This window comes from Echinococcus granulosus, assembly GCF_000524195.1.
Source record: "Echinococcus granulosus chromosome Unknown EG_S00015, whole genome shotgun sequence".
Classification (NCBI taxonomy): Eukaryota; Metazoa; Platyhelminthes; class Cestoda; order Cyclophyllidea; family Taeniidae; genus Echinococcus; species Echinococcus granulosus.
In genome coordinates, this window is record NW_020170395.1 from 148196 (window position 1) to 173922 (window position 25727).

The 25727-nt window shown below is 45.3% G+C and overlaps 2 protein-coding genes across 2 annotated transcripts; one reads left to right on the forward strand and one right to left on the reverse strand. All coding sequences in view use genetic code 11, as the record gives it.

The window, feature by feature from the left end:
• Nucleotides 1-216: 216 nt before the first annotated feature.
• On the forward strand, nt 217-12637 carry EGR_03033 (Neurogenic locus Notch protein; the record flags this gene model as incomplete). The annotated part of the gene is made up of 12 exons (XM_024492282.1): nt 217-246; nt 1137-1400; nt 3568-3873; nt 6356-6799; nt 8127-8469; nt 8548-8945; nt 9024-9564; nt 9657-10003; nt 10075-10428; nt 10501-10847; nt 10919-11154; nt 11220-12637. The coding sequence occupies 12 exons, from the start codon at nt 217-219 to the stop codon at nt 12635-12637; spliced, it is 5028 nt and encodes a 1675-aa protein (XP_024353208.1).
• A 2638-nt stretch (nt 12638-15275) lies between these two features.
• On the reverse strand, nt 15276-20006 carry EGR_03034 (mRNA-capping enzyme; the record flags this gene model as incomplete). Its single annotated transcript, XM_024492283.1, has 7 exons — nt 15276-15427; nt 15497-15696; nt 16921-17096; nt 17685-18640; nt 19198-19337; nt 19409-19695; nt 19830-20006. The coding sequence occupies 7 exons, from the start codon at nt 20004-20006 to the stop codon at nt 15276-15278; spliced, it is 2088 nt and encodes a 695-aa protein (XP_024353209.1).
• Nucleotides 20007-25727: the final 5721 nt, after the last annotated feature.

Here is a 25727-nt window from a genome sequence, read left to right on the forward strand (position 1 = left end):
TTGCATAAAGTCATTGTAACCAGGTATATTTAAAACATCACAAACATGTCGAGTTATCTAACAGTACGGTTTCTCAAAACTACTTTGTTACCATTTTTTCCCTTTTGTATAAAGCATTTTGCCATTCTAAGTACATTTCCTCTATCGTGAAGAGAGTAGCTGCAACTTGGTGGCACTGAGTTTTTTATCAACTAACTGCATAAAATGCCACATTTAATGTACAATAAACGCCATTTTCAAGACGCGGTAAGTTTATGTACCAACTTCCAAAATATTGATTCATTTGGTTGCGTGGTGTAAGGCAGTTTGCAATTCGGCCACCTTCCTCTACTTTCGACTGACCACAATTGTCGTTGCCCGAACTAAAATTGCTTTAGCCGGTTCATCATGCAGCTAATTTAACCTTATTTAGAAGCTTGTGTATTTTCCAAAAATGCCACGAAACACTTAATGTGTGCACTCCGAATTAGTTCTTTTTTGAAATTGCCGAAAATTCACATTTTACAGGCTTGTGCGTCATTTAAGGGTGGGCGAGAAAGTTGGAGGAAAGATGATTTTATAATCTACTTGGGACTTTACCTACACTGTACACATTTTGTAACAATTTGTACAAGAGCCCGTTTTTGCAGCATGGGGCAATGACAGCCCTGCCCATTACATTCAGAAACAACCTTTTGAACGCCACTTAGTTTTGGGGGTCGAGAATTAAACACCTTCTGATAATGCTATGAGGGGAATTCGTTTGGCTTTTTATTTTATTTCCATTTGGTTTTGGAGTATACATTTACTTGTCTTTATAAGCTTCCGAAATTTTATGCAAAATTAAACAACCTTGGCTAAACATTCACCAACAAGGCAAAATAAATTTTTGCTTTCAGTGCTCTGACAGGAGTCTCTAAATTTTGACGATAATATTACCAGTATTGCTAGGTTCTTGTCTGCCCTCACGATACTGACAGAACATAATCAGTTTTGCTTTACTTTTTAAACCCTACTGGTTCGATGAATCTCCCGTTCATTGGAGGCTCACAAAAGACTAATTTTGAAAAAGACAAGTCACAAAATAAGGATGATAGGACTTATGTCAAAAGCCGGATTAATGGTATTGCATAGGATGGACATTTCATAATGATTAGTCCAATATTGAAGGGGCGTTCTGTGACGAAGACATTGACGAGTGCTCCGGAGAGCCGTGCCGTAATGGTGGGGAGTGTGTGAACACTCTTGGCTCCTTCGTGTGTCGCTGTCCAGTGGGTTTCGAAGGGCGAGTCTGCGAGACTCGGGTGGATCCCTGTGACGCTACTTATGGACCAGTCTGCGCCAACGGCGGCGTCTGCATCCCTGCCAATGGTCGTGCCACTTGCCGATGTCCTCCAGGGTTCAGTGGGTCGCGTTGTGAGGTGTGTCAATTCCCTACTGATGTATTCTTTCTTCAGTCTCCCCTTCTTACTGGTGTTCGCTTAATTTATCCAAGTTGAGTTTTTCCTCTCTTCAGGACGCAAATTGATAGTAAAACAATGGGAGGACGGATCGTTTTACGCAACTTTTGCAATAATTAGATCTTGTCCAACCACTTGAGGCCAGCGCTCGTTTCTTTAAAGTCGTGATAATCATTTTTACCTAGTATTTTTGAAATGATACGAGACGTATTACCTTACAAGGTTTCTTCGCTCCCGGTATAAATGCGAGTATTGCTGTTGAGAAGCCTCCAAATCCAACATTGCGAATTCGGTGATCTGAATAAGCGGTCATGTTCGTAGAAGTTGATCCCGACGCAAACATTTGGAAGTGAGTGTTAGTGAAGTATGTCAAATGACTCAAGGTGCTAAAAAAAATAAAAATCTATTTTAATTCCTAAGAGGAATAGAATGTAAAGAGATCGCCTATTACTTGGAAAAGCATTCTTGTTATAACCATCCACTTCCAGATTTTTATACCAAATTGCATCCAGATGCCCCATTTGAGAAGAATAGAGATTTTACATTACTTTACGTTGATAAATATTAGCAGAATCAAATACTTTGAGGTTTTTGAGCCGAAAAGGTGGTCAGTGTTGTAAATAACGAAAGTCGTTAGTGGAAACAAAGGGGCCTGTAATGTAACTGTAATCGAGTAATCAGTTGAATGTCGAAGTTTATCGCTTATTCTCATCCATCGCAGAAAATATCCAACTTTGTAGGTATAAATAAGCGCATTCATTTTCTCCACTCAGACGGAATATGTTTTTGTTGCATTCCTTCGGTTTGTTAGGGCTCTGCACAAATTCTCCCATCGGAACCGTGGACTTGCCACATCAAAGTTCAAAAAACCGCTAGTATATTTCAAACTTTCCATCTCTAATTGCTTGGATAGGGGCACTCGGGCGTCCCTTACGCATAGACACAAAAGTGAGATTAAGCGTTCTTTTAGTGTTTTTGTTCCTTCCCTTCCTTAGACATGACGCAGTTGTGACCATACCGCCTCCACTATCCACGGCGAAAAGTGCAAGCACCATGCGTACACACCACAGGCTCCCTCTCTCTAGTAAGATGAGGCGGGTTTCCAGAAGTTCGTGCCATTTGTGACTTGTTTTACGACCTAGGCAGCCTGGTATCAATCTCCGCATACCTTTTACCCTCAAAGGCATACAAGTGCGTGCATAATCATGTGCGCGTTCCCTTGACTTGAAATTACCTTCAAGTTCTGGTCGCTTTCAGCAACAGTGTGTGTATGCTGTACAATACCAATAAATTTACCGGAAAGTTAAAAAGGCTATCACACTGGGCATAAAATTGACCATCGGATCAGTTGTCAAGTCCATCTCTACTAGCCAAGTTAACACTAACACATATGATACATTAACAGTAGGGGAAATCGCTGTGGCCAACCTTCAGTAAATGAGCCTATGAGGTGAGAGCCAGTAAAATCTCCACATCTTGTAGAATGTGGTCCTGTAGTGGTTGGGTTAACACAGGACTAGTACATATAGTAGGACAGTTGAATGTGTTTTTTAGCTCATGTTCTGTAGTTCTCTAAAAGAAAAATTTATAAGACCTCATTTCTGTTTACACCAAGTCTCGGCAGCTTCAGCACAAGCCCCTTTCTCAAAATCCTATCAGAATACGCGATTTTAACTAATTGAAATTGCCCGTGAAAAGATTATTAACAATTCCAGCATAAATCAGGGTTGGCGTTTCAACCGGTATCCGATTTGTTCGTGCTTAGATGTTCCATGTTTTCCATTCTATCCATCCCGTTTTCATTTATCCATCCACTCCTTATCTATTCTATCTTAAGGCGTTTTTCGTCATTTGGATATGCATTTATTACTGTTTATGCCCTTTTATCCTAAGTCTACTTGATGCACGTTTCCGCAGCAATTACTTCAAATAATGACCTTTGTATTAATAAAGAATCATCCTTTTAATATCTATGTATTCCGTGTTCAAAGTGAGAAAGGTGGCGTTGTGTTAGTGGGTGGCTGTCCCAATTAATTGCTCCCATATTGTAGTGGGAGTATATTTTGCAATTAAAAATGTCCGTCCGCTTGCCCACCCACTCACTCATCCACCCATCGTATATACACAGCCGCATGTGCAGTACTCTGGGAATAGAGCGGCAGAAATCAAACGTAGTTGTTTCCCCGTTCCCACGGATCCACTCATACACTCACCCGCATCCACTCAACTGCAGATCGTAGAGCTTTTGGGTTCTGCTCTTAAAAATGTTCTCAATGTTGCCTTTCAGGTGGAAGAGAACGAGTGCTCCCGACGACCCTGCCTCAATGGGGGGGTGTGTATGGCCTTCTTTGGTTCTTATGCCTGTCGTTGTCCTGCAGACTTCTCTGGACGCCACTGTGAGCGCTCTCTCGCCTTCTCGCCTTGCTCAAACCATGTATGCTTTTCTCTCTACTCCATATTTGTGTAGGTGTATGTATGTGAAAACTGGCCAAATGGTTAGTCATGGTAGCTTCCACGCATGCACGCCCACTAGTTCTGCAAGCACCAGAATGGTAGTCGCCTTGTTGTTCGTCGTCAAGCCAGCAGCGGTGCTTGTTCAAACGCGATTAGAGCCTATTGATGCGTCCATCTTTGCGCTGTTTCACAGGTTTATCACTTGACAGTAGTATCGGTGGCGATAGTCGTTCATTTAACCACCATTCAGTCACTTTGTGGGTAAAATTTAGCATATTTGCTGACTATTCCGAGAAAAAATCGACCTCCACACTCAAGCCCTCTACTGATTTAATACAACATCATTTAGTTTTACTACATTTTTCTTCTCTCGATTGAATTTTTTCTTAATTAAATGTATCACACATGCGGATTCAGATAGGGAAATCGGGTAGTCACACGTGTCACTGGTAGCAAATATGTTAATCCAGTCTCTGCGTTTCGGAGTCATTGATGTTTTATTTGCTATTTTTCACATTTTATTTTTTACACTTAGATAAAATTTAGGTCGGCTGATCACTTTTCTAGTGTCCATTTTGAATTATCAATCAGAGAAAAAGTTTTCTGTAGGATGAGTACTTGTAATCCAGTCACGTGAAGAAAAACAACTTTCTTATCTTTCCAAATGGATATTTTTGGATAGCTGATTAACAGGGAACTTCATTTTTGATAATAAAGGATTTCCTTTAATTGGGCAAAAGCAATCATTGTCATCAAATTGCATTTTAAACTACCAATTTTTTGTAATCAATTCCGTAAAATCTAAGCAAAGGACAAAAAATTGTTGCTATTACAGAATACAGTTATTCTCTTGGAACAACACCACAGCAGATCCAAGTCACACCTCGAACTTTTATCAAGCAAAATATTTGAATGCACTAATGCAGTCAGTCGACTCACAGAATTTTTGTGTGGTGATTTCAGTGAGAAGATGTATTTTACCAAAATTTTGACCATTCATATAAGTCAGCTAGCCGTGTGGAAGACCTAGTCTGAGACCAAAGTTACAACAGCGTTAGGATGTGAATGTGATTGGCAGCTCAAACTATTGACAACGTTGTTCTACTTCGTTTTTAGTGATTTTGGTGACAAGTTATGGTTTAACGCACGACTTGAATTCTCTGAATGAGTTACTTAGATGAAAGACCTGATAAGAAACTAATTTGGCAAAACAGTCACGAGTGGCTAGACGAGGCGAGACTGATAAAAAATCCTCCTACGCATTGATGAATCTTTCGGGTAGTACAACATGTAATCATACATGCATACAGAGAGCGTGCTAGTCACAAGCCCAGGAAGTGCGAGAATTTTCGCAACAATGAACTTCAAAGGTGTTGGTGTGCATTGTGTGTTTGTGTGCATCTTGACTTTTCCGATCATTTGAATACGTCTACATATCTGTCACCATCACCACCGCTACTGCCACCTACGCAGCTCGTGACTCATGCTTTGCTCGGCTCGCCCACCCTAAATCGCATAATTCTAAAATATTCATCTTCTAGCTAAATTTAGTGGGCCACTGCCTTTGGAGACTTTTGTGTTTTCTTTTTTCGGATAGGTGTTTTAATTGCATCTGTTGTCCCAGCTGCACTGTTGTATCGTATTGCGGAAACATAAACTTGTGATTGACGGGTTTGGGTGCGAGTAATTCCGCCTTGTGTCAAAACGCGGCAGGGATGTGGGAGGAGGGGGTGGGGTGGAGGGGAGTGGAAGGAAGGGGATCTAGCATTCCCTTTTTCTTCTCTCCTTCCTACCCCACTCTGCTCTTGGGCGGCGATGAGTGCTCCGTATTGTTGAAGAATGAATGAAAGTTACCACGACGCCACGTCTTCTTGTATCATCTATTGTTCCACCTTCCTCACCACCTAATGTTCCATTTCTCCTTTTTCACATTCGTTTGAGCCAGCGATTTGTGAGTTATTTTGGAAGCGAAATTGACATCTGAGTTCTCTGCTATCCGTCTGTGTTTTTCTTTAAATGCACCTCAAATACCTGACTGTCTTGTTGTTTTTAAAGGCACTTTCGTGAAAGTTTAATTACCTGTAATTCCCTACAAAGGCTTGATAGTAAACAACTCATTCAATTGGTGGTAGTTTACCTTGCGGAGAACAGAATGGAGAATAGGAGTCAAATATTCTCCACTTTAAATAATTTCCGTAAATTAGTATCAAACCTATCTCATTAGACATTCTCCGGCTTCTTCAAAGCTACTTTTGAATTCGCAGACCTTCTCCTTTCATTCTTTTCTTTGCCTAAATATTTCATTCATTTCTTCCTCTTTGGGTCTTGGAGAAGCACTGGTGCATGAAGAGTGAAGCAGATTCCGATAAACGGATAGGAAAACTGTAATAATCTAACTCAATAACCCATTTACAGTTACCTTCCTATTCGTCAATTTCAATTTACCCCTTTCTTCCCTCCAGACCTGTCAGAACGGTGGTTACTGTGCAGGAGGAAGCATTGTAGAGGAGTGTCACTGCCCTCCCGGATTTTACGGTCGCTACTGTGAGGTGACACTCAATCTCTGCCACCAGCTCCTCGAATTTAATCTCAAGTCTGACACAGACAGCAGCAGCAGCCTAGGTCGTCTCTTGGGTAGCAAGCACACCCTCTCTCTCACCGCTGCCACAACCGCCTTCCTTGCAGACTCTGCGACGGCGGCGGCCACGACAGCGGAGATGCTGAACTCGCTGCACCTCTCACGCACCGCCTTAGGTCCCTGCTACCCTCCAGGGACTCTTCAGTGTCTGCCGCAACGTTCTACCGGTGACTTTGTGTGTCAGTGCCGTCACGGCTTCGAGGGACGCTACTGCGAACAGTGGAGGGACTTTTGTGCCGAGGCCGGTCTTCGGCTTGCTGGTGGAGGGGTGAGTTGGCCGTCTGACCAGTTGAATGGGACGTTTTTGTAGCTTCTTTTAATAGACTTGAATCTATTCCATCTAGAATAAATAAACTCATATTCTGTGGCATTAATTCGAGCGATTCAATACACTTTTTAGAATGGGATGAAGATTGTTTTGTAAATTCGGTCGTAATCGCGTTGGTAGTAATTGCCTCTCATACGGTGTTCATTTAGTTTAGTGAAAATTTAAAATTGGATAAAGATACCGTGGTTGAATTTCATTCATTTATCCCAGTGGTGGAGTTCTACATTTTTGATAGATTAGCCTTGTTGAGTCAGACCTTAGTAAAAAGAACTGTGAATCCCATCAAAATGATTAACTGTCCATACAAAACTCACAATTGCAGGCCCGCCTTGCAAATTATGGCTTCAAAGTCTGGGTACTGCAGTTTTATTTCCCTCATACTTTTCAATCAAAGCAAACTTTGGAATTCGAAGCAGACTTGTCGTTTTATCATTCTTGACGTATGCATTTTGAGTTAATGACTTTATTTCTGGAGGAATGGGCCGTACAAATGCTCAATTTTCGAGACGAATTTAACATAAGTGCACCGTCTTCAATAAATTTATTTGATATTTTCAAGAGGTGATGATTTTCAATAAATCCTGTTACTTTCTATCGTAATGCTAATTTGCCAGATCAAAAATTGTTACTTTCTCGAGTGATATGAGCTGTTTGTCTCCCTGACCTGGTGGTTTTTCAGACCTGCCTCCCGTAGTAGTTGTGAAAATACAAATAGAAGTGAAGCCGAAGAAACTAGATTCTGGCCGTCCCCGACCTAGACACATCCTCAAACACTACGAAAGGGCATCGTGATTGGTCAATTTAATTACTTGGAGGCTTAATCATCTTTTTTAACTCCCTTTCTTCTGTTTCCCACAGCATATAACTTTTATTTTAATTTCTGGACTTTTCCATAATTTTATTTCATGAGGCCTTAATTGCGCATTTTAGCAAGAAAAACCGAGGGCAAATTTTTTGCCATTTGACAACTCGTTTTCACCCTTAAAGAAGGGATCTGCGATGTGCAGAATCAAAGCATTACTAGCTGTTGGCACTTTGAATCAAATCTTTCACACTGCATTTTGTTCCTCTTCGAATTTATTTAATATACTATTAAAACTGACATCCTGACCCACCTTCACATAGGTTAAGGGGACTTCGAAGTTGCATCAGCTAGGCTGAATGAGCAATTCGGTGACCGGTTCTTCACCCAAATCTACTTTGAATGACCTTACATTATCTTAGAAATTCTCAACCTACAGAGTGCACTCCGGCTTCTCTTTTCCAGAATGTCTGTCTAAATGGAGGCCATTGCATAAACCGTCCCCAGGGAGTTGAAATGTCCTCCTCTTCCTCCTCCAAGGAAGAATTCTTCGTTTGTCAGTGCCTCGCCGGATTCAGTGGTCCACGCTGTGAACTACGAACACCTAGTTGTGATGATATCAGCGTCTGTCAGAACGGCGGTGTTTGCACCAGCGAAGGTACCCGCCTCAGGTGCATCTGTCCCCGAGGTCTTGGAGGAACTTTCTGTGAGGTGGATTTGGTTGACGAGTGCGCCCATGCTGGAAATTGCTTCAACGGAGGTAAATGCGTCGACGGTCTCGGGAACTACACCTGCGAGTGTCCACCTGGTTCGTTTTAGATGAAAACACATCTACTAATATCATTGGTGGTTGTTATATAGACTTATTTTCCTTATCTGAATCTAGATTACTGTGGGAAACGGTGTGAGCTTAGTGGATTTGCATGTGCTTTGGAAGCCAGCGCAGATCCCAAACGCTGGCCTGGGGAGGCAGCCGAGGCTCAACTCTGTGTGTTGGCGGAGTGTCAGCGCAAGGCGAACAATGGGCGTTGCGATCCTGAGTGTGACCGATTTGCTTGTGAATTCGATGCTGGCGAATGCCTCTACTCGACTCAATCCTTTGCCATTCCACTCACAACTTATGACAGCAGGCTGATCAAGGCCTTACCATGGGCCAACTGTACTGCTATTCATGAGAAAGGAATACCCTGTCATCTCAGGTTTGGTGATGGAAAATGCGATCCTGAATGTAACTCCGAGGCCTGTTTATTTGATGGCTGGGACTGTCTTAAAGAACCACTTCTAGTACGCTCTGGCCCTTTTCTACCCATCTTACTCTACTTTTTCGAATCGAAAATTAATATCCTTTTTTATGTCTTTCAGCTACAAGTTGGTACACCGTTCACTGGAATGTACTCTCCAACACCATCAATTAAACCAGTTGAAGGAAGCCTAATCCTCCTTCTTGGTGTCCCACCCTCCCAATTACTTCCAAAAAACGATGAAAAGCGTGATCTACAACGTCGAATTCTAGACGGTTTGAGAGATCTTTTGCGAGTGGGTCTGCGTATTCGAAAGCAACCGAAAACGGGTGCCCCCATGGTTTACCCAGTGCCTTTACCTGCTTCCCAAATGGCCGCTTCAAGACTTGGCTCTCAAAAGGATCCCCTTTGGTTCCCTCTTGAAACCAGCAGTGGAGTGAATGTCTCAATAAACCAATTTATTCTCGATCGGGAAGTGAGGGGAGAATCGTCATCAAATGCGGCTGCCAAGTTGAGTGAGTTGCTCACTCAGCTTACCACGATGACAGATCCTTTAGCAAAATCAACCATTCCAGTTGCTAGGCTACGTCGCGAGACTCTCGACACAAGAATCGGAAGTCGGGTCTTCTTTGAGGTCCAGGATGCCGGCTGTCAGCCATCTGGTAGGTGGTTAATAAATGATGTGAATAAAACACATGTACTTATGATGTATAGGTAGAGCTAGCATTGATAAACGTTATCTATGTCCTCACAGGCGGCAAAAGTTGCTTTCACAAGGTGGAGACAGCAGCGCAGTTTATTTCCGCCGCTCTCCGTACCCGCCGATACACACCACCAGTGGACATTCTATCCATAGAAACGGCCTCCCCAGAGGCACTACAACAGATTCTTTCTGAAGAGCCGTTCGGTGGCAGTCATGATGAAACCGTACTTCAGAGGCTGGGATTACCTGCAACCCTAATCTATTGTCTTATCGGTCTGGTTTGTGGTCTCATTCTGGTCTCCCTCATTGGTGTTCTTTACGGCATCATGCAGCGTCGTGCACAGACTCAGGATATAGAACCTGGCTCTGGATACGGACAGAAGAATCTCATCAAAAAGGTTGATCGAAACGTTGTGTATTTTTAAAAAAAACTTCGAGTTTTGATTTGAATGAGCTGTTTTTCCATTAGATTAAGACAACGTCCATCTGGTACCCCCGCAACTCTGCTTTACGTGAGGGCAGGCATCATCTGAGTGCCGCTGGCGGTGCTGGTTGCGGTAGCGGTGGAATATTTGGAGGCTTCACGAGTCTTGCAGGTGGTGGAACGACTGCTGCTTCACCCACTTTGGGCGTCCACGCTCGCTCTCGCGCCATGACAACACCGCATGGTACTCATCTACCATTATGGTCACGAGAACGTGCTCTTGCTGCGGCCGGTGAGAAAATAGTAATGCGATCCTCCCCCTATCCACCACCACCGGCTCCGACCTCCACAACGGCGGGCTATTCGCAGGTTTGCGCCACTAATAATGTTGGCGGAAGTGTAAGAAGAAGTGGTGGGAAAGGGATACTTACTTAAACTAATCTAGTAACTATTAATCTGCATTTATTATAGGTGGGTACAACTGCGGATGTATCGTCGAACACTACCCTACTGATGGCCGCTACGGCCCAAATGCCACAGATAGACGTAAAGGCCTATTTTATGAGTCTTACGGAGCACTTGGTGAGTGGTGATGGCCTTACGGAACCCTTCAACGAGGGACTGATGCAGAAATTAGAGTATCTACGCAACGTGGAGATGCATCAGTCGGACGCGTCGATAATGTACCGCAGCGGAGGTGGTTCTGGGAGCACTGGGCAGAGACACGGAAAACGATCCCAGAATCCTTCTCTCCTGGCCCAGCTCCTATCTAGCACTCTACCTGAAACGGGAGAGACACTACTTCATCTGGCTGCGCGGTAAGACGAAGAGGGGGGAATACATTTTGCTAAATCGGAGTATTTTAATCCTGGCTCCTTTTATCATACAGGTACAACTGTGCAAGCGCGCTTTCCACACTGCTGGGAGCAGGCGCGGATCCTTATGCGGTGGATGCGCAAGGCAACAGTGTTCTTCTTACAGCAGTCAATGCTTCTGCTGTAGACGCCGCCCGCGCTCTCCTGGTCTCTAGTCAGGCCGCTGCCGATTTTCCACGCCTCTTTGTCGCTTGTCCTACTGAGGATAAAACTACCGCGCTTATTCAAGCCGTTAAAATGGCTGATATTGGTGCGCTTCTCCTCTCCCCATTCCTTTACTTTTTGAGCTCTGCAACGATTGATTTTTCTCTGTAGAAATGGTTGAGCTCTTGCTACAGACAATGGCCAGCCTAATTCCTGAACCAGCACCATTACAAATGGTTCCACCTGGAACTGGGATAGCGGGCTACTCCTCCTCCCTGATGCAAAATCGACGCCCTGCGGCACTCGATCCGAGACTGGGCTACGCACGCCTCTATCATACCACCACGTCGTCCAGCACCGCTACTTCCGCCACGACAATGTTAATGAACAGTGGCACCGCGGAGGAGACTGCTGGAGGTGGTGGTGGCCTATCGGCCAATTCCTTCGGTGTAAATGCTGCTGATGGCGAGGGTCGCACCGCTCTCCATTGGGCAGCGGTAACCGAGCAGCCGGCGATGGTGCAGCTACTGCTCCGCGCCGGTGCCTCCCACGACGTTCAGACGTTGCACGAGGAGACGCCGCTTACTCTAGCCGCTCGTGAGGGCTCTGTGGAGGCCTGTTCTATGCTCCTTGCTGCTGGCGCCAACATTGAGATTGCAGACTATCTAGACCGTACGCCACGACAACTAGCAGCACAGAATGGTCACACAGAAGTGGTGCAACTCCTCCAGGTCTATTCGTCTGCTTCACAACCCCTTCACCCCCATCCAACACAAGCTTCGTCCAATTCCTCCCAACAGCAACATTGTGCCCGGCGTACCGTTCCTTATCCCCAACCAACATTCTTCCAACAAGCAAATCCTCCCCGATACTACCAACCCCCTTCTGTCACTTCAACTGTACGGAACGTCTACTCTGACGGTCCCACTTACGAAAAGCGGAATAAGTTCGAACCCCCAGACTACTCCGTCTGCGGTGGAGGGGAGAGTTTCTTAATGCAGTTGGCACCAACCACTACAACGATGACCACAACTGCGACAAATAGCAGCAGTAGCAGCAGCGCCATAGCTATCGCCACGACAACCACCGCGACAGCGGCGAGTGGGGAGGGGGATGTTAGCACTCTCACCACGTCAAAGGCGTATTTTTTTGACCAACCACCGCCACCACAATTCTCGGGACTGGAGAGCCTGAAGCAGTCTTCACCCGGTGGTGGCGGTGGGTATAGTGGCGCAGATGCGAATTGGAAAGTGCGTGGACAGTCATCAGGACCTGTGGGGGTAGCTGGGGCAACGAACGGACACACTCCAAGTTCGGACACGGAATCGCCGGCGCATTGGTCGTCGCCAAGTCCAACGGCTATTTCCCCGCCTTTGGCACCACCAAAGATGACGGTGGCAAATTCGAGTCAGTATCAGGTGGTGCGTGGTTCCACAAATAACATCAACAGCGCCGCCTGCTGTCCCACTGGCCACCATGCAAGCTACTCTGCGACCCAGCCAGCTACCTCTGGCAGTCTTTATACCGTGTCCTACGCTCCATCAGCAGTTGCGAACGACTGCATCAAATTAGAGCCGCGGGTGTTTTGAATTGCGCTTGTAGCGGCCAGTGCGGCTGTGTACAAAAGTCTATTCTTATTTCTCTGCCTCTCTCTAATCCCCTAGTACTGAAAAGCAATCGGTTTTTTCGCTTCGGGGATTCCCGTCGTCAACACCACCAGAAGCAGCATCCGCATTTTTATGGCGCCAAACTCTGCCATGCCTCTTTCCACCACCTCCCTCTCTTCTGCTCGGGAAAGCAGCTTGTGCGTCTTGCGCAGGTCAGAATAGGCGCGTATGTACATTGTATATATTATATCCTACTACTGCAACTACTACTATTATGTAACGTTGACCTTGTCCTTCTCCCCCTTTCTGCCTCTCCCACCATGTGTGCGCTCACACAAACAAAGGGTAATGACAGCTCTGATAGTGGGAGTTTTCAGGTATTGTTTGGAGTTGAATGTATGTCAAGGGGGAAAGCATATGAAAATTAATGGTAATAAAGGATAATTTGGTTGCGGAGAGTAGTAAATTTCCTTGTGTCTGTTGCAGCGCAAGAGCAGTTCTACCCCCTGAATCTTGCTTAGGTGCTCCTATAACTAATTTTTCTTGAAGCTAGGGGGCCCTATAGGAACCCATCTTTATCAAACTCGAGGGAACAGAGATGGGTAAAAGTTCTCAAGATTCATCGAAATAGGAATCGTGCAGCTTCAGCCTTACATTTACCCCACAAGTTCAGATGGCTATCCCTTGTATTCAACATAGTAAAGAACGGAAACGTAACATGAATTGGTTGTACTCATTTGGGATCTATAAATTTGAGCTACTAATGGGACGATGGTACTTCATTCCGGCTACTTATGCATTACCTGGGACGTGGAACGCTGTCGCTGCTTGGTTTATGTGCTTCAATAATCCACCATATTTTCTTGCATTCGGTGCACTAATTCCGTTTTCGGTACTGTAGCAATATGGCAGCACTAGACGGTGAAAGTGGTTATAATTAGCCCAGGGTTTTGGTGAGGTCATGGAATGGGAAAGCACACCGTTGAAGGGCATCAACGTAGTAGAAGTGATTGAGGTGCTGATGCTGAATAGATCCTGGAGTACCACCAGAACCCTCTAGAGGACAACCACAATCCGCACTGTGTTAGATTTGGGAGGCTTAGAGGAACAGTTTATTCGATTAATTCCCTCTAAAATGGGCGAATTGGTATCCATTTAATTTATGTTCTCAACTTTATTTTAAATGTTAGAAAGAGCAGGTACTTAAGAAGATAACATTGTGTGGCCGTCTTGTCTTTTCTTCCTCTTATTTCCGGTAGACAACATTGTGCACTCCCGAAACGGACGATTACGCAAATAGTCAAAATTTTATGAAGAAATGTGGGTTTGCATCCTCCTCAGTGCTAGCTGGCATTCCACTGGTCATAACTGATCTAACTCGCCTGCTTACTGCACAGGAGGGCTGATGCACAGCTCTCCCGTTTGTTAGCATCGCCCAGGTGAACCCTCCAGGATTTGTTTCTTTGTTTGCTGGATTTTGAGGGCAAGTAGGCCCCCTCCTCATGCCAACAAGTGGTACATCCTTATAAATGTGTAGTTTATTGCAGTGAGCCGCAGTTGGCTAGCTGATATTTTAGTGAAATAATGCTTATCACTTGAAATTCATCCTTGCTTCAAGGTGTACTCAGGGTGATGAAACAGGCTTATAGAGATGTGCTAGATCCCCCCTTCGGGAGATGCTAGATTGGCTCGTCAAGCAACAAGCCTGGGCGCTCGCGCCTGAGGTTAAAAATCTGCCTTATCCCCTCTTTCAGTCACAGTAAGTCCGTTAAAAAGTTGACTCAACACTTCACTGTTCGTCTGGTGCTTACTTCGTGGCTGGTAAGCATTTTGAATGGTGAAAGGCCGGTGAAAGTACGGACCGCAGCTCCGTACGCAAATGAGATTTCAAAATACAGGAAGTAGCCTCAGCGGTTATAGTGACATAGAATAGTAGTGTGCAAGGCCACCACCATAACGCGTGAATGTTCTGTTTGCGTTACCCTTTAAGAGCGCCCTCATCACAGTAATAGTGCAGCCCGGTACGTAGTCGGTGTTTACTTCTCACAATCCTTAATCACTTGTTACGCACAATAAGACTGAAACTCAAACGGCGATTTCTGCCGCCTTCGTAAGACTATTTCTCACAAGTACTCCAGCTTCAGCAACCCATGCATTCAACATCACACCACAATCAGTTCTCTACTCTGGTAAAATGTAACTTTCCCATATAATTGGCAACGCCGATGATGTGGATAAGACGACGTCACAGCCACGAGTCGCACCACATAAGCACTCCCCCGTTGCTTAATTCTTGCATAGGCGGCACGGAGCTCTGGTGACAAACTCTCCACATGCTGACAACAAAGCCACTTCCGGACTTGTGCAACTTATAGCGTCTTCCAGAAAACATGAACATTATATGTAGTAGAGGCAGTGCGTTGGAGCTCACCTTCACACCCGCGTTGAGTGATGCATCGAATAAGAGCCAGATGTCTAACTGAACCAACTGGTTACTCTAGGAGAAAGTCAAAAATCGGCAGAGAATAAAAATACACGAGACACGTTCCAACCACGATGAAAATGATTGGAAGTGTGAATGTGCAATTTTATTTACAAGATGCAGTGGGTCGACAGGGAACTAGGGGATAGGAGCATCGCGGGAAGTGCCAGGCACTGCACCTTCCTGCCTCGCAAGCCCCTCCTTTTCGCGCATGCAGGCTTGACGCTGCATGGAAACCAATCTGATCACGTCATCCGCTTTCACGGGATACAGGATACTCTCCATTATCACTGTAACAGAAAAGAAAACGTTGGTCTCATATGGGACCGCTCAGACAGGATAGAGGAAGCGAGACTCACGCCGGCCGACGGAGAGATGATTGGGCTCGGTCTTGTCGGTACGCACCCGCAGCACCTTCCAACCCTGGATGGTGGGGTCCACATAGCACTCCACAATCTTACCATTGAGGTCCTGGTCCTGCGAGGTCACACGCGCCAAATGTGCGCTTGGCACCGAGGAGCCGCTCAAATACAACTCCCCCACATACCGGCTCACCTCTCTGAACACGAAAAGCACAGTAACAACCACTTTAGGCTCCTATAATTCTTAAATTCCTACGCTTTGACAAAGAAATGTGCACTAATACACAAACACGAAGCGGATTTGTAAACAATAGTCAGATTCTGTGAAAATAGAATCAGAAACAGATACAGATTTACTTAATGTGTGCCAAATGGGCACAAATATTTGGCATCAAGTTTTGATTGGCGATCGATGTAAAGCCAAGTGTCCTAAATGGGTCTCGTTATTTGGAGGAAGCTTGATTCCTCGACATATTGTTTATTAAAAGTAGTTCATCCCTACTTATGACGAGACAAAAAGTATAAATTCAGACCATCCGGTGGTAAAATAGGTGGCCTCCTAAAAGCAGCCAAATATGATCTCGTTTGCTCCGCAGCTGCTTAAGAGAAATACAGCGTTACTATTTCTAAAAGTAAGCGTCAGGTGCACAGTTATGGGATTTAATAATGACCAAAGTCTACGAGAGACCACTGCATATTACAAGGAAGCAAAATTCAGCATAGATGCAATTTAGAAAACATTCTAAATTTGGAGGAGGTAAAGGCTTGAATACTATACAAAGTAAAAACAGCCAGAAAGGTCTTCCTATTTTGTTTGGCCGAAGAAGACAAAGAAGACTTCTACTGAAACTAATTCGGGAGACATTGGTAGCAGCGGGGTGAGACACTTTCCAATGCCTTTGAATCCGTGGCGGATGCCTCCTCTTCAATGGTGCAAAACACTTAAATGAACTGACTTGCTATGATATGGGAAAGGTACCTACTGCGAGATCCATTCAAAATCCAACAATCACCACCAACTGATCGGCGACTACCCAAACCACAAGTTTTGCGCTACAGTACTGAACAAATTAGTATGATCCAAATGGAATGCTCCTGATGAGCGCATTCCAGAAGCCTGGCCCCTCCGCTGTAAGGATTTAGACATAACCCTCATAGATGGCTAAATGGTATCCAAATGATAATGAAGAGTAAGATAGGAAAGAAATCAGGACGATAGGGGAACCAATAACACACTTGTACAAAATTCACATATTGTTGAGGACCGAGAGCCGTGTAGCCCATAACTTCGTCATCAGTAACTCATGTGCCAGCAAACTACAAGTTTTCTAGGGAGAAAAAAACTAGCAATGCCTTCGCATAAATCTTCAATCTGCAAAAGCTTCACGAATGGTTCAACCATAGGAAAACCAGAAACGCACGCAAGCGCAGTGTGAAAGTGGATGCGACAGCGAAAGTCAATGGTATTCAATTCCGGCGGTTTCCACTTCAGCGTCTCATTGCAGGTACCCAACACGTAGGCGTCCTGTGGTCCTGCTGGCTGGAAGATCAATCCATCAGTCTCATGCTGCAACTCTTCTCGGTTAGGAATGATAAGCTGTGGGTGGGGGGGGGGGGGGAAATACAAGAGTAAGCAATGCTGCAAATATCTTAGATACCACACTCGCCTCGCCAAATACTTTATTCGTCAAAGCTTTGAGCTGCCTGCACACCAGCTACTGCAGTTCCATAAATATGAAAAATTCAAATAAGGCGAGTTTCAATGAAATAGAAAGTTCCGGAAGCAATTTCGTTTCTATTGAGCTCCACCTCCACGAGGATTGAGGTAAACACGACCAAAACACAAATCCGCTAACTGATAAACCGCGAAAGAACCACTATTGAATCCTACTCGAATTGGAATCGCCTATTGGGACGGGAATTAGCAAACACATTCACGGTTTCCAGCTGAAAATTGTACTTGAGGACCCCATTTTACTTCTCAACAGTTTTACGGTGTAAAAAAACCTAATGAAACCTAGACTTCCAGAAACGACTATCGGAAAGAAACTTCTAAAGCACTCGAACTACGCGCCATGCATTAGGCAGCCGTATACATTGATTCTGTTCAAGCACAGATAAAATTAAAAATCAAAAAGCCGTCTCCTACTTGTACTACTTCTAATAAACTGCCTGTCAAGCTCACCTTGGGAACATAACCCAACGGGTAAAAGATTTTCTTTCGCACAGAGAACGTCTGTTTGGTGAAATTTACCAACTCCTTGTGCCCTGCATCATTCCTGGGCCGAATGATGAACCTCTCAATATAATTTAATCGACTCGCGAATGGCTCCCTGCCACAAGGATAGCCCTGGATTACCACGGCATCGAAGACCAGGAACTTAATCGGCCTATCGGGAGTGTTATCGAAGGCCACGAGCTCACCGTCCAACAGGGTGTTCACCAGATGCCCGCCTGGTTCGGTCATGAAATCAGATGGAGCAGTATTGTTCTGCCGGGCCTTCAACGCCTTCTGTAACCACGAAACCGTGGGGAACTCTAAGCACCCCACCTTGTAGACAAAATTGCCCCGATCGATGAGATAGACTCGCCGAGGACCGTGAATGAGCATGAGATAACGAGTCCCATCTGACTTGTAGGTCACCACATAGGGGTTGTCTACAATGAGACGAGCGTTGCGACGAGTCATGGAGACGGGTTGGCTGCCACGAAAACGGAGTGTAGAATCACAGTTAAGCGGGAGACTGAGGGGCTCGCGGCGGATGACCTCAGAAAGACTGGAGACGGGAGGATGCAGAGGTTCTTGGTCTGTACCCTCGCTGCGAAGCCAAACACCGCCCAGCTTGATGAGGTAGTCGACTACGGTGCGGACGAGATGTGCTTCCTCGGAGGCCTGATCGAGGGTTTCCACGTCTATCACATCCTCCATCAGCTTGGGTTGGCCTGGCGGTGTTGGCGGCAGGCGCGTAGTGAAGGTAGAGTTGGAAGAGACGGAGACTATACCGTCTTCGTTACCGCTACCAGCGGTGATATCCTCACCATCATTTCCGTCGTCGACGTCATTATTGTGTTTTTGTGGACCATCTGGATGTTTGCGCTTCCTCGAAGGTGCAGAAGAGTAGGCACTTTCAAAGGTTTCTTCTAAATTAAAACACCGGAATAGCAGGACATTCTTTACCAATTACACTATCCTCACGTTAACAGAGGGGTACAATGTGACGCTGTATTTCATTAAACAACTTTCTTCACCAGTTAAATTTACCTTAATAATAAGACATTGTGAAATCTTCTATGCCAATTGGTAGGTTGAACAAGACAAAACATGATTGAAGTGACCAGATAACATCCTCGATGAAAAATTCCGTTTTAAAATGATTATTTCCAAATGACTTCACACAACACAATGGCTCCACCTGCTTCAAATGAGGCTGCCAACTAAAAGCCTCATTTTTTCCGGAATAAAAACATTGTTTTGCTATGCGTATGAAGTGGTATTTAAAAATCACCAGCAAACTCCCGCGTTTAAATATAACCGAAGTGTCACAAAGGGGCAAGTGGATGAGTACAATTTTAAAAAATGTCAAACTCGAAAAATGGGTTCCATCAAAGCTGCCAAAGGCAGCATAGGTAATGTTTATTAGTAAGCAGAAATTACGTTTCAGTAGCAAATTTTACGGTCGAATGAAAAGAAGTCTTACCATAGCACCAGTCAGGGAGTTCCGGGGCAGGAGGACAATCGTCAGGATCATCGAATCGTTTGTAAAGCTCCATGAGATAGTCCGCCTTGTAGATCCCCGGAGGGCGAGCATCTGAAAATAGCTTCAGAGCAAGTTCCAAACTAGATGGAAAGAGATAGATACAAAACAAGCATTTAAGACTTATCACCAAAATAGCAGTATAACCATCGACGCGTGAACTCGCCTGTAGTTGCATTCGAGAACAAGGTAAGCCACAATCATAAAGCCCGTTCGATTGAAGCCGTGAGTGCAATGAACGCCAATCTTTTTTCCATTTTCCTTGTTCTTTGACACGAAATTGTTCACTACGCCAATGAAAAGATTCACCTGTTCTTCTGTCGGACACTCCTCGTTGCCCTTACAAGCAATTTTCACATAAGCGCAACCGTGCTCCTCTATCTCTTTCCGATGGTAAAAGCGGGTGGATTTGGTAAGATCAAAGACAAGACCAAGCTGGTACTAAATTAGTGGGAAAAAACAGCGTAATTAGTGGGTTCTGGAGGCATTATTGCATCTTCCGAATAAACTGATATAAGTTTTCAACAGTACTACGCAGTGATAAGTGCAGACCAATGACCAAATAAGAGACTAACCGGTTTGATATAATCGAACAGACTGTCTGGATCAAAAATTTCATCGGAAGGAATGAAGTCGGTGTACTTATGATCAAGAGGAGTTTTGAAAGGAATAAACAGATCAACGAGAAGGCCTCCCACACGAGGGCACTTTAGCCATCTCGGAGGGAAGAAGAGACCTCGGCGGGTACTCATATTCTATAAAAAACAATGAATAATACAAAAATATGCAGTACTCCAACTACTTATTTATCTCTTTGTTTCGATTTCAAGGAAAATTAAAGTTCCGCCTTCGTACTTCCGCTAGGCAGCATGGCATCTGGTCCACGCTAGTAGCTCTTCGAATCTTCTGTACTTCTATCATACAGATTCTGCCCCCGACATTGTCTATTTTCGACATTAAGGTAGTGCCGGAGCGATACAAACGCATGTGATTAAGTATCAGTATTCCACAACTTTAGTACTGATCTAATGCAAAATACTGCATAATCCAACGTGAAAACAGAGAATTACTGCGGTTCCTTACTGCGGGCTTCCCATCTGTGATATATGCAGACACATACACAAGAAGAAGCAGTAGGTCAACCAAATTATCAGTTAAATCGATGTTAACAAGTTGATGCAACAACACTAGCAAAAAGGCACAACCTGAATGGAATTTCGCTACAATCCCATGAATAGTGATGAAACAAAACAAATAAGGATTATCATACAGCACAAAGGGACGCGATATCCACTACGCAATCTTTTTAATTCATTAATCTCCTCTGTGAAAACATCAGACCAAACACCCCAAGCATAAAGACGCGAAAAAAAATAAACACTTACCAAACGCCACTTCCCAAACAATCCGCCGCTACTTGTTTTAAGTCGCGTACCAGATTATTTACAACAACTTACTGTACATTTACCGTTTAAGATACCTGCACTGCATCTAAAAAAAACCTTAGAAAATTATCCCTATTTATTCTTTTAGTTTGATGTTTCAAAATTTATCTTTTCTAAAATTCTGTTTTCCTAAAAGCGTAGATTGTTATAATTGGTGAGTAATCATGACAGAGGACGCAAGAACTACCTAGAATATTTTGACTTTACGCAAAAAATGTATGTGGGTCTTACCGTACCGTGCAGCAGCCACATCAGTGAATTTCGGGAACTACAATCTATGAATCAATTCCCAAAGCTTTTCATTCTCACCACCTAATTTTACAAACATCTCAGAGAGTAGTGCGGGCCACTACCCCCCACAGGTAGATGGTAGCTGACATCCGTAATGGCGTCGCACCCAATCACTGGTAAAAGTCAATGCTGCCTACTTCAGTTATGAAGGCCCTAAGAACGAATACACCCTACCTCCCTCGAACTGGGAAATCCGCACAACTCACACCCCACCAAATCCTCCGCCTCCCATGTTCCGCTGCACCAGAACCTAGTCAGGCACACACCAGTCCCGTCGCCACCCACCTACGCGAAAATGACACAGCTGCAATCAACCCCTTCGGTGCCATGAGCAAGTGACCCAGGTAGATACCGGCCCGAGGGACACAAGCCTCTACATCAGAAGAATTTGGTTTTACCTGGATGTGGTAAAAACTAATGTACATACACAAACGGGGCAGCATGATTGCAGTGGATCATGGCGACAGCAACGGTAGTGATAGCACGATCGAGTCTTCACACGGTTGGCAGTAGCGACGGTAAATAGCATTGGCAGCACTGGTAGCATTAGCAACAGTGGTAACAGTGATAGCGAAAGAGTTAGTATATGAACGGAGAGGACCTCAAGGGAGAGTTATTATACACAATGGAATTAGGTCAATCTCTACAAGCACACACACGCATGAAGGGGAGAGTGGAAGGAGAAACAGTGGACAAACCACACACGAATGCCAAGACAAGTGTTTCCAAGAATCCAGAACCACTGTCACGGGGTGTTTGTGCACATGCGCGCGCACGCATCCACTTTCCGTTTCCTCTTTGAGGAAGTCGTTAGAACAGGAAGAGTGAAAAGTGAAGCATCATCGTTTTCGTGTGAGAAAGAGAAGACCATGTACAAAAGGAGGACGAATGGAGGTAGGGTCCCCGTACGCGCGCGCGCAGACGCACATGTGCATGTGTGGACGTGGTAACAATTGGAATACTACAATATGAGCACTGATGGTAAAAGAGGAGCCGCTGATGCTGCTGGGACGAAGAGGGATGAGATGTACAAATATGACGCGGGAAATTGTCGAAATAGGTGTGTGTGTGCGTTCACGTGCGTGCAGGAGCAAGCATGCGTTCTAGAAGGCAACTTGGGAGATGCATTGAAAGAAGACCAAGACCAAGAGGAGCTAGGAGCGGGCAATGAGTGGGCGGGTAGGGACAGATACACAGAGGTAGTGATTGCTGTTGTCGGAGACTTGAACGCTGCTGCTGCTTCTGCTGCATTTGAGAGGTGGTGGAAAGACGGCACAACGAGAGACAGGTGGAGAGCTGGTTGGATGGAACGGACTCGTTCACCATGCACGAACACACGCACATATACGCATGGACACGGACAAACGAGGAGCCGAAGAGTGCACCGCTACACGGATTCTATCGTCGCAGGTCCAGTACGACCACCTAAACGTAGCAGAAAAAAATTAAACCCATTAACTGGTGCACGAACACCCGCATGTAGGGCGCAACTGATTGACAATAGGCTGGGGTTAAGAGGTCTGTTCATCAGCAAATGAGAATTTAAGGTAATCCTATCAGAAATACAACCTACAGAGCCGTCAGAAGCACTGGCTCCCACTTTGTCCCCTCGGGAATTCCAACAAACCTCAAAGATGCCTCCTGTGCCTCGGTACGTGTTGATAGGCTCACCGGTCTGAAACGAAACAAAAAGGCGCTCAAACTCCTGTACCACTGGCGCAGGTAAGGAGGTACCCAATTCTATTGCCAAGAGCCGTAAATGTAGAGGATTGCATCAGGTGGTGTTAGGCTACACGTGTAGCCTTACCGAAAACAGGCAGGTATAAATGCATGCACATACGTAAACACACACACACACACACACAAATAGGTAAACACATGCGTGTGCGAGTGATTGCATGTTCAAGAACACAAACTACCACAGATGCCATCGCATCAAAGGGTTGAAGGTTACCAGTGAAATGCCAAGTCACTTCAAAATCAACCATTGTTAACCCTTACTAGGAAAACGCCAATCTTCAATCACCTGGTTACGACTGATTACGTTAAAAAGCCGTCTCCGATGCAACTACGGAAATTGCATTAGCGGGTTGACAACTACCCACCGGTTTTAAGTTTTGCACTATGGACAGCAACAGAATTTAAATTGGAGTGAAATTCCCAAACAAATACGCTTGATTAGGTGTCATTGAAAAAAAAACTAAAAAGCGATCGACTTGCCAAATATGATAACAGTGGAATTACTTCCTAAACGCACATCTTTAAGGCGATTTACTAGTAAAAGCGAAACATGAGCATCACTGAATTCTGAGAGATCACAAGTTAACGAATTCGGAAGTATGTTCATGGTGAAATAATGTTATCATGCGGCTTTCGCATTTCAAGTTTAACTTAATTACACTTCATTAAAATGATGAGGAATGTCGTAGTGTGATTACTGGGGTAGTCGAGAATGGGGGACACGCAGCGGTGTGGCAGCTCTTTTAGCCGTCAGCCCGGCAAGAACCGACCTCCACTTCTGTGGTGAAGAGCTCTGCTCGCACCACCACAGCACTAGACTTTCAAACCTTCTATACACCTATAAAAATCCACATCCAGACCTGAGCATCCCATGACGCCGTTGGGAGTTCTCCACATGCGATAAGGCAGCTCATGGGTAGGATTCGCTACGGCAGCGGAAGTAGTTAGAAGTACCAATGAGACAAGCAGATAAGGCTCTTTCAAAGAGGAAACAGAGGCAAACCAAACGAAAGATTTAATCTCTCAAGGGAAAGCCTGCTGAATCTACCAATGCCAACTATGCTAGTGCCCTCTCAGTCCTCCTGTACACACGAAATAAACCTACCTATACTGCGTTTCCAAGTCTAAGTGTATTGAATTGTTTGCATGATCAAGGTGCAGTGGAATAAGCGTCAAAACGGAGTGCAAAAAAGGAGAATGGCAACCAACTCAGTTGTCCCAGAACCGGGTCTGAGAGAAGAAGGATCCCACGGGAAGAGCAGCAAAGGCTCACAGACGCGCACAAACGCACACATGCAAGGGAGCTTAGCGGGGTAGAGGGCCCCAGAAGGCGCATGACTAACGAGCACGGTGAATGAATGACGCATAATGCACGCGCGTGCGATGATTTATACACAATCACGCACACACACACGGAAAAAGGACGACGGTGTGGAGAGCGCGCAGCCGGGCGCAAGAGGAGGACGAGCCGGCCAGTGAGGCGAGCAAGCAGGTGAACACGATGTTGGTCACTTTCTCACATGAACGCACACGGCCAGGTGAAAAAGGAATGCTGGAAGGGAGGGTGGAGTAGAGGGGTGACTCACATCAACGTTCCAGATATGGACACACTGGTCGAAGGAGCCAGTGGCGAGGTAGCGCCCATCAGGACTGAAAGCCACACTGTAGACGGGTTCCGTGTGCCGCTGCAACGTCTGCCGACACGTCCCCGTAGTCACATCCCACAGGCGCACTGTCGAATCGAAGCTCGCGCTGTAACAGACAGAGAAGCTAAGTCCCCATTTCAGTGGCACTCCCGCCCCTATTCACTAGGGCGCATAGATCGAGCAGTACACAGGACAAATCGACACTGATTACCATCAATAACAATAGAGCACTTATACCTCGTTCACTTGACATTATTAGACGATGCTGACCAACATCTCGCATGGTGATCCGCAACACAAAAGAACAAGGGGCTGCTATTTTCACTCTTACTCGAAAAATAGGGGCTGGTGGTGACTCACCGATAACCACAAGACTGAATAAACACACGGTGAGAGCCAGTGAAACAGCACAGTAAACCCGCATGATTAGAATTGACCTTTGTTTATAGCCATGCTAATTCCATGGGGGTATGACACTGCCAAAGTAAACCAACCTTCCATCAACCACCTCCCGAGTCACTCAACGCCCAGCTTGCGGCAGTCAAGACGGTGCACAAAACGCCAAGTTTAGAAACACTAGGCTGCCATTAGTTGGTGGAGGTGACTAAGCGCACACACACGTACGCGACCTTGAGGGAGAAGGATGAGGGCGGCATGTCTGCAAGCTGCAACACCAGTGGGTCTAACTTAACCAGCCTTGGGAAGACATCGCTGTCTCGTTTGGATGATAAATGAAGCGAGACTGCAAGCGGGTACGCGCATGCAGACGTGATGATGTTCCGAAGTCTAAAAGCCGTGCTGGGACCCAGTGAAGGTAATGTAAAGCATGCGGAAAAACAGTCGGCTGTATTTGATGCCTTGGGAGCGCGAAGCGTCATCGCCTAAAAATAACGCACGCACACACAGCAACAACGGCATAAACTTTCACGTGCACCTAACGTCCCAGTTAACGGTGAAGACGCCGAAAACATATGCACACGCACATCATCCGTGATTCATTGCAGTACCAGTGTGTGAATGAGAAATCGCCCCACCACATCAAGGTCGAAATAACTCTGCTTCGACTCAAACCGCCTGACCTCCCAGTGAGGTTTCAACGCGGGTCGGACCGCTCCAGCGCAGGTGGGATTGAGAAACAACCTCGTGTTTGGCATACTGAAGATCACAATAAATTAGGCGCACTTTTAAAGATAATTCGGTAGTATCTCTCAACAACCTTGAGTGGAATTGGTCTCGGGGATGGCGATGTCATTGAATTCGTCATCCCCCAGCTGTTTTCCATACAGATGTGCCCTTGAGACATAACTTCGCATAATTCCCTTTCGGTTATTGTGTATGCCAAGATCACCTT